General features: G+C 48.3%; 2 protein-coding genes across 5 annotated transcripts in view; one reads left to right on the forward strand and one right to left on the reverse strand.

The window, feature by feature from the left end:
* Positions 1–126: 126 nt before the first annotated feature.
* On the reverse strand, positions 127–2,981 carry EMG1 (EMG1 N1-specific pseudouridine methyltransferase). Its single transcript, XM_034787010.1, has 6 exons — positions 2,787–2,981; positions 2,602–2,703; positions 2,060–2,201; positions 1,248–1,306; positions 932–1,081; positions 127–479 (listed from the first exon to the last, which is right to left on the reverse strand). The coding sequence occupies exons 1-6, from the start codon at positions 2,922–2,924 to the stop codon at positions 366–368; spliced, it is 705 nt and encodes a 234-aa protein (XP_034642901.1). The 5' UTR covers positions 2,925–2,981; the 3' UTR covers positions 127–365.
* A 53-nt stretch (positions 2,982–3,034) lies between these two features.
* PHB2 (prohibitin 2) overlaps positions 3,035–8,060 on the forward strand; it is a 12,130-nt gene continuing 7,104 nt past the window's right edge. For 2 of the 4 annotated variants that reach the window (XM_034786990.1, XM_034786999.1), the window contains exons 1-5: positions 3,181–3,318; positions 3,469–3,613; positions 3,727–3,811; positions 4,697–4,776; positions 5,053–5,237. In XM_034786990.1, coding sequence (XP_034642881.1) covers positions 3,487–3,613; positions 3,727–3,811; positions 4,697–4,776; positions 5,053–5,237 — 477 coding nt within the window. In that variant the 5' untranslated portion in view covers positions 3,181–3,318; positions 3,469–3,486. Of the gene's footprint in view, positions 3,052–3,179; positions 3,319–3,468; positions 3,614–3,726; positions 3,812–4,696; positions 4,777–5,052; positions 5,238–8,060 lie in introns of those variants that run through there. The other 2 variants (XM_034786980.1, XM_034786971.1) reach the window with 2 other exon arrangements.

An 8,060-nucleotide genomic window follows, 5' to 3' on the forward strand; every position in this document is an offset into this window, starting at 1 on the left:
CTGTGCTATCCACTGCAGCTGAGGAATAGGTTTATGGTAGCAAAGGTCATAATACAGACACAGACCCTCTAGCATCTCTCCTCACCCCTTTACTCACCTGCAGTTAAAAAATTCACAGCACAAAAATGCATTTTTATCAAAAGTAATTTTAATATAAGGAGAAAGAACACCCCCAGAGGGGTGCCCATTGGCCTCTCACCATGGGAGCAGCCTGCATGGAAGGAAAGCTCAGCATGGTATGCCTTGAACTCTATCACTGAGCCTTCAGGCAAGGTTGACTCTGCTCTTTACACACACAAGTAGAAAAATAGCTGCCAAGTCTAGAAAGATCAGAGTCCTACTCCACAGGGCCAATTATGGAGGGCTCACACCACCCCCCAGGCCTCCTCAAAGGCTGTGGTGATCTTGGCACAGGTCAGGGCAGCAGAGAGGGGATAGTTGCTGATGGAGATCATCTTCTCTATATAGTTAACATTCAGCTGGGGAGAGAGAAGAATGAGGGGGAAGCAGGAAATCCATGTTACTAACCAGTCCGTTAATACCCCCAACCATTGACAATACCACTGCACTTCCAGTACTTGTCACACTATGTACTGCAATCCACCCAAAACTGATATGCACCCACCCTTGAAGCAGGACAGCTACTAACTCATAACATCTTGTATCCAGGTGAAGCAGGTGGGCATGGGTGTGGCATAAGATCATAAAATTTCAGTGCAGTTCTGGGAGAGGAATTGAAAGGGAATACCCCCTTAACATAAGCGATCATGCAGCAGAGCACAGGCCTTGCATCAACAGCATCCCCTCTAGTGCAAGAAAACCATGATCTATAATGAAAAGGAAACAGTCCCCTACTTCCCATGACAGGTCTACTGCTCCACCAGGCAATCAGTGATGGGAGAAGAGGTGTGTCAGCCACCACTACCCTTACCGAGCCATGGGCAAAAGCTCCCACAACAATTGCAATGGGTTCTGCAGTGGGAACCAGTTCACGCACATCTGTCACGTTGGGGACTGAGAAAGAGGTGCCTATCTTCATGCAGCCCACAGGGAGATGATCAGTCACTGGATTCTTGATGACCTGCATGGGAAAACACATTTAGCTTGAGGTTTAGAGGTGAGATCTTGGGGCTCAAAACAACGTTTCTGTACAGCAGCAGAGGCTCACTTCCTAACACATCCTCAGCCCTTACAGAGCACCACAGAGTCATTAAGTTCCCCCTCAACAGTTAGGAATAGAAACTTACCTTCAACAGTTTCTGGGGCCCATCGGCTGCACGGACACTGAGTTTGTGTAGCAGCTGAACTGGTAGGAGAAGAAGAGAACCAGGAAATTTTCATGTGTCAACATTAGAGTACCTATTCTGCAGCGAGCTGAGTTGGGAAAAGCCTCAAGTTTCATGTCTGAGCCTCCTAATTTCCAATGCAGAACCTTCCCTTGGAGCAGCACCCCTGAGGCTCAGACCTGGGCTACTTTCTCTCATCCCACTCTCCCAAACTATGGCTGTGGTTTACATCACCAGACTTGCAGAAGGTTCTTCTGCTCCGATAGGTGCAGCTTCACCACAGCAAACAGACACAGGGTGGGTTGGTTTGTTATTGCCTTCCTCTGCAGCAGGGTCAACTCTTAGTTTTAAATTACTGTAAATGGTGGATTTTCTGTAACAAACTCTTTAAATCATGATTTGAGGATGTCAGTAACTCAGCTAGAGGTTATGGGTCTATCTCAGGAATGGGTGGGTGAGGTTCTGTGGCCTGAAATGTGCAGGAGGTCAGACTAAATGAGCATGATGGTCCCTTTTGGCCTTAAAGTCTGAGTCTATATGGCTCTTTGAATCTTTCCTCAAAATTTTCAGCCCTGTATATTTATGGCTTCCTTCCATCCTGTGCTCTTTCATATCTGAAGGCCCCTCCCCCAGCCTAAGGGGAGGAACTACTGAACCAGGGTCTCAAACAAGTGGAGGAGAGGGAAGCAAATAATAAAACAGAGACAGGCTATAGGGTCAAAGGGTCATAAGTGGGGAGCCAGAATGGGGATGAAGCAGTTTGAACCGCTTACCCATCAGACCGCAGAATCGATCAAAGGTTCTGGGAATCCTCGTCTGGGGATTGACTTCAATGAGAACATTCTTCTGGGTGTGGATGTAAACCTGCAGCAGGCCAGCCCGGTTCAGGGGACTGTCCATGAGCATCAAGAGGCTCTTAAGAGAGAAAGCACACAATGGGAGAAGCACATGACACCAGAGAATTTGATGTTAAAAGGAAGGATCAACTCTCAGACATCAGGGTCTGGGCACAGTGAGCAGGAATGGACTATTCTGCTGAGGAAGTGGTGAGAAAAGGATCCAAAAAGGCACAGTGGCTCTGCTGCAGCAGAATTTAAAAAGATGGGTGTTTACATGGGCAATGTGATTTACAAACTTAAAAGAAAAATCTTTGGAAGGGCCAATCCTGTTTCAAGGAACAAGCTGATCTCTTGTTATGGGGAGTCCAGAGAAAACGTTCCCTTTTGGGTGGCTTTTGCATAAGCGCCTCCTGCAGGAGCTGATTGCTGGCACAGCGACCTGGCCCTTCCTAGGACCTGCACAACGGGGGTCGTACCTGGTGTGTGATGTCGGGCCTCACCTCCCCCGGGTCCCGGCCACTTCGCAGCAGCAGCGATTTGTGTTTGTCGCAGTTCAGCAGCTCGTACGTCTTTCCAACCTGCAACCAAAGAGACGAGGAGAGAGTGAGGACAAGGCGGGTCACGGTGAGTCCCCGCCAGGCCCAGCCCCGATTCCCGGCACCTTCACGGTCTCCAGACTCGCTCCCTCGAGAAGTATAAGAAGCCGCCGCCGCTGCCCCAGGGGCCGCTTCGTCGCCGGGGCCATCTCTGCCGCCGCATCCCCTGCTGGTCTCCGGAGCTGCCGCGTGGGCGCCGCCATCTTGGAAGCTGCGTCACAGCTACGGCTCTTCTAAACCGGAGCCTCGCGCTTCCCCCAGCGGCGCGGAGAGAGAGCCTAATAATCGGCCATATTCCTAGCACTTCCGGTGTGCTAAAGAGTGCTTCCGGTAAGAGAATCTAAACATCGATGTCACGTGCCCTGTGTCCGGATATTTACCCTCCCCGTCAGCCTCCCCGCGGCGAGGGTTGTTTCCGTCCGCTATCTTTGAAGCGAGTACGGCCTCTACCCGGTTGCTTTTTTAATCTCAGGGCGCCGTGTGGGAAAAAGGTAGACCCGTTTCCGGTCACCGGTTCCAGTCGGAGGGATTAGAAAACGGACACTTCCGCTGTCCTTTCTCCCTCTTCCTCCTCCTGTAGCGGCAACGTGGGGGCAGGTGAGGGCTGGTTCGGGGAGCGCGGGCTGAGCTCCCAGCCGTAGAGGAGTCCGCGACGGGGCCCAGGGAAGTGACGGGACGGGGCGGTTTTGGGGAGGGGGACTGTCTGTCTGATTTACGCGGCTGCCTATCTGTCCGTCCGTCCCGCAGCGCCCGACCGAACTCCCCATGGCCCAGAACCTGAAGGACTTGGCGGGGCGCCTTCCCGCTGGGCCGCGCGGGATGGGCACCGCCCTCAAGCTGCTGCTGGGAGCCGGCGCCGTCGCCTATGGGGTCCGCGAGTCGATCTTCACCGGTGAGTTCGACTGGCCCCGTTCTCCGCACACCTGCCCCATGCTCCACTTCCCCCCCGGCCCTGCCCGCGCTCCACCCCCGGCCCTGCCTGACTGCTGCCCGCTCTCCCCACAGTGGAAGGAGGCCAGAGGGCGATATTCTTCAACCGCATCGGTGGGATCCAGCCAGACACGATCCTGGCGGAGGGGCTGCACTTCAGGTAAGGGGCAGAGGTGCTTGGGGGGAGGGGACTTATGAGGTTTTATCCACATCCTTGGATTCCTTTTGAGCCAATTTGCTCTTGCAGGTAAAAGATCGTTTTCCTCGTTCAAACCAAGATTTTCACTGCTACCCCCAATAAGTTCTTTCTTGGAAAAGCAGCCTTAATCTCAGGAGCAGAGACATTCTTGTAGTTTCTAAATCCTAATTTAAAACAATCTCCGATCTAAAGATCCTGCTGTAATCCCGAAAGGACCTGTGCTGCTGACAGAGCTTTGCAGGGTACCAGCCACATGGCAGCAGCAAAGTTGGGAACTTGTAGCAATGAGGTGGCACACCCACTTTCTGGATTTAAAAAATAGGGAGAGAATACAAAAAATCCACTTGTTGTAATGTCATCATCAAAACAGGAAAAAGTTAAAGTTTTTAGCAGAAAACATCTGAGGTAACAACTCAGCTGCCCCATTAGTACTGCCTTATTAGTACTGATCTACCTATGGTACTTCTGGGGGTTTAGTCCCCATTACTGTAGAACTTAAGCTCCTCATATCACAATCTTTGATGTATTTATCCTCACTATGCCCCTGTGAGGCAAGGCGATGCTATTATCCCTGTTTTACAGTCTGGGAACTGAGGCACACAGAGCCTGACTTGCCCACGGTCATGCAGGAAGGCTGTGGTAGAGAAGGCGTTTGTGGTCTTCCAGGTCCTAAACTAATGCCCTAAACATGGTTTCATTCTTCTCCAATATTTATTCAGTCCTTGGATTCACTGTTCCCCCTGCCTCCTGTTGCACACATGTACACTCTCCGTCCTAATCTCCTTTCCCTCCTTCGTGATACCTCTGTTGATTGTATAACATGTGATTTTGTCCTTGGTTTTTCAGAATCCCCTGGTTTCAGTATCCAATAATTTATGATATCCGAGCTCGACCCCGAAAAATCTCCTCCCCAACGGGCTCCAAAGGTGAGACCATCTACTTGACCAGGACAGGGGAAGGGACACAGTCCTTTGCCCATTGTTTCTGTATTAGCCCAGTGGTAGAATACTAGGGTGTTTGTGGAGCCTAAGCAGTGGACTGGAATAATGGGGGTGGAGCTGCAAGCCAGGAATAAGACTTTAGCAGAAAGTAGGGACTGGAGTAGTGGTCTGGGGTCTGCAGATTTAGGGGTATTGGCAGAGCTGGTGAGAGCCAGGCTGGGCTTTGGGGATGTAGTCAGTATGTGATTCTCTGTCTCTTAGATCTGCAGATGGTGAACATTTCTCTGCGTGTCCTTTCACGCCCCAATGCTGCAGAGCTGCCCAAAATGTACCAGCGCCTGGGTCTGGACTATGAGGAGCGGGTCCTTCCTTCGATTGTCAACGAGGTGCTCAAAAGTGTTGTGGCCAAGTTCAATGCTTCACAACTCATCACTCAGCGAGCTCAGGTCTGTTCATTATCCCATGGTGGGGGATCTGAGATGCTAGAGCCTGCCTGGAGTTAGCTTACTCCCCCCCACACTCCCACCCCAGATGCACAGGATGGACAAGGGACAGAGGCTAGTGTGGAAGGATTAGCCCTTTGGCACCAGGGTCAGAGTCACTTTTCTGCCAGGTTCAATGATGGCAGATATCATGAGAAACCTCAACTGGCTTCTGGTGAGTGAGGAGGAGCCCGTGGTCCGTCCAGGTACATGTTGGGACCAGAGACACAGGGAAATGGTAGGAAAGAGATACTGGAGGCCAAATGTAAACTCCTAAGGAAGGAGACATAAGGTCAATCTATACAAGTCAGTCAGACTAGACTGAAGAGATGGCAGCGCACTGCTGTATCTACAAGATTCTATAGAATCCAGCGAGATAAAAATTCTCATTGGCCAGGACCACACCATTGAATCTCCAGGGATACAAATCCCAAGATGTAAAAATATATTACTGGCCTCCAGATCAAAAAGAGGAAATTGAGTGCACAATGTGGAGAAACATCAGAGGCAGGAAAACTTAATGAAGATAATGGGGGATTTCAACAGCCCACACACAGCCTGGTCCAATAGCACAACGGGACCAAGTTTTAGAGAAGCAATTGATCAACATTTTAAGAGAGCTGTTCCAAGAAGCAAGTTCTAGACAGCACAAGAGAAGAAAGAATACTTTCATTTTAGTCTTAAGAAACTGATAGTTAAGTCAAGAAGTGACAGTAGCTGAGTCACTAAGTAATAGTGACCACAGTATAATAAGGCTCAACATCCTAGGGGCAGTTAGGGTACCAAAAGTTACACTAAACTTTAGAAAGGGAGATTTCAATAAAATTAGTAGGTTAGTCAAAAGGCCCTTTTAGAAGTTAAATGATAAAAGTAACGGAGGTAAAATCCCAAGCGGTAAAATTGATGCTACTTATAAAAACAATAATTGAGAAGACATGGGCACTGTTGAACTGAAAGGGATCCAGAAAGGCAAGGAGTGTACCAATATAACCAAATAAGATTCAAGATGCTATTCAAGCCAAACAAAAATCTTTCAAAAGTTGGGCCTAATGAGGCCAATAAACAGGAACATAAATTATAGCAAACAGTGCGTAGGAGGGAAATTAGAAGGGCCAAAATAGAGTTTGAAGAGCAAATAGTGAAAGACAAAAAACTAATGAGATTCTTTCAACATATCAGAAGCAGGAAGCCTGAGAGAATTGGTGAGTCCCCTGGATTATCAGAGGTTAAAGTTACAATTAAGGAAGATAAGGATTTGGTTGAGAAGTTGCATGTTTTCTTTGCATCAGTCTTCAGCACTAAGAATGTTGGAGGGATTCCTACCATGATCTGTTCTTTCCTGGTAGTGAAGATGAGGTCTGTTCCAAATTGATAATTTAAAAGGCAAAAAATCACCAGGCCCAGCTGGTTACAGAAGGAATTTCAGGATGAAGTGGCGGAGCTGCTAACAAATATTCACACACTCATTAGCAGCCTCTGCTCCAGAGAATTGGAGGATAGAAAATGGTGTACTTGTATTTAAAAAAGACTCTAGGGGTGATCTGGGGAATTACTATGCAGTGAGCCCTATATCTGTGTCTGGCACACAGGTTGAAATGATTATAAACAAAACATCTAGAATTTCATGATCTGATAGTGTCTAACCTGCGCAGATTCTGCTAAGGAAAATCATGTCTCATACATCTCAGAATTACTTGCACATGTAAGGGACATAGTGGAGAAAGGGTTGACATTTATTTAGACTTATTTAGCTGTTTAGTTATGTAGAAAGAATAGTAAATATGGCAGGCGACCAGCTTGGCTAAACAGTGAAATCCTTGCTAATCTTAAACGCAAAAAAGAAGCTTACAAGAAGTGGAAGATTGGACAAATGACCAGGGAGGAGTATAAAAATATTGCTCAGGCATGCAGGAGTGAAATCAGGAAGGCCAAATCACACTTGGAGTTGCAGCTAGCAAGGGATGTTAAGAGTAACAAGAAGGGTTTCTTCAGGTATGTTAGCAACAAGAAGAAAGTCAAGGAAAGTGTGGGCCCCTTACTGAATGAGGGAGGCAACCTAGTGACCAAGGATGTGGAAAAAGCTAATGTACTCAATGCTTTTTTTTTTGCCTCTGTCTTCATGAACAAGGTCAGCTCCCAGACTGCTGCACTGGGCAGCACAATATGGGGAGAAGGTGACCAGCCCTCTGTGGAGAAAGAAGTGGTTTGGAATTATTTAGAAAAACTGGACGTGCACAAGTCCATGGGGCCGGATGCACTGCATCTGAGGGCACTATAGGAGTTGGCAGATGAGATTGCAGAGCCATTAGCCATTATTTTTGAAAACTCATGGCGATCGGGGGAGGTCTCAGATGACTGGAAAAAGGCTAATGTAGTGCCCATCTTTAAAAAAGGGAAGAAGGAGGATCCGGGGAACTACAGGCCAGTCAGCCTCACCTCAGTCCCTGGAAAAATCATGGAGCAGGTCCTCAAGGAATCAATAATGAAACACTTAGAGGAGAGGAAAGTGATCAGGAACAGTCAGCATGGATTCACCAAGGGGAAGTCGTGCCTGACTAACCTAATTGCCTTCTATGATGAGATAACTGGCTCTGTGGATGAGGGGAAAGCAGTGGATGTGTTATTCCTTGACTTTAGCAAAGCTTTTGATACTGTCTCCCACAGTATTCTTGCCACCAAGTTAAAGAAGTATGGGCTGGATGAATGGACTGTAAGGTGGATAGAAAGCTGGCTAGATCGTCGGGCTCAACGGGTAGTGATCAATGGCTCCATGTCTAGTTGGCAGCC

Source organism: Trachemys scripta, chromosome 1 (genome assembly GCF_013100865.1).
Source record: "Trachemys scripta elegans isolate TJP31775 chromosome 1, CAS_Tse_1.0, whole genome shotgun sequence".
Taxonomy (NCBI): domain Eukaryota; kingdom Metazoa; phylum Chordata; order Testudines; family Emydidae; genus Trachemys; species Trachemys scripta.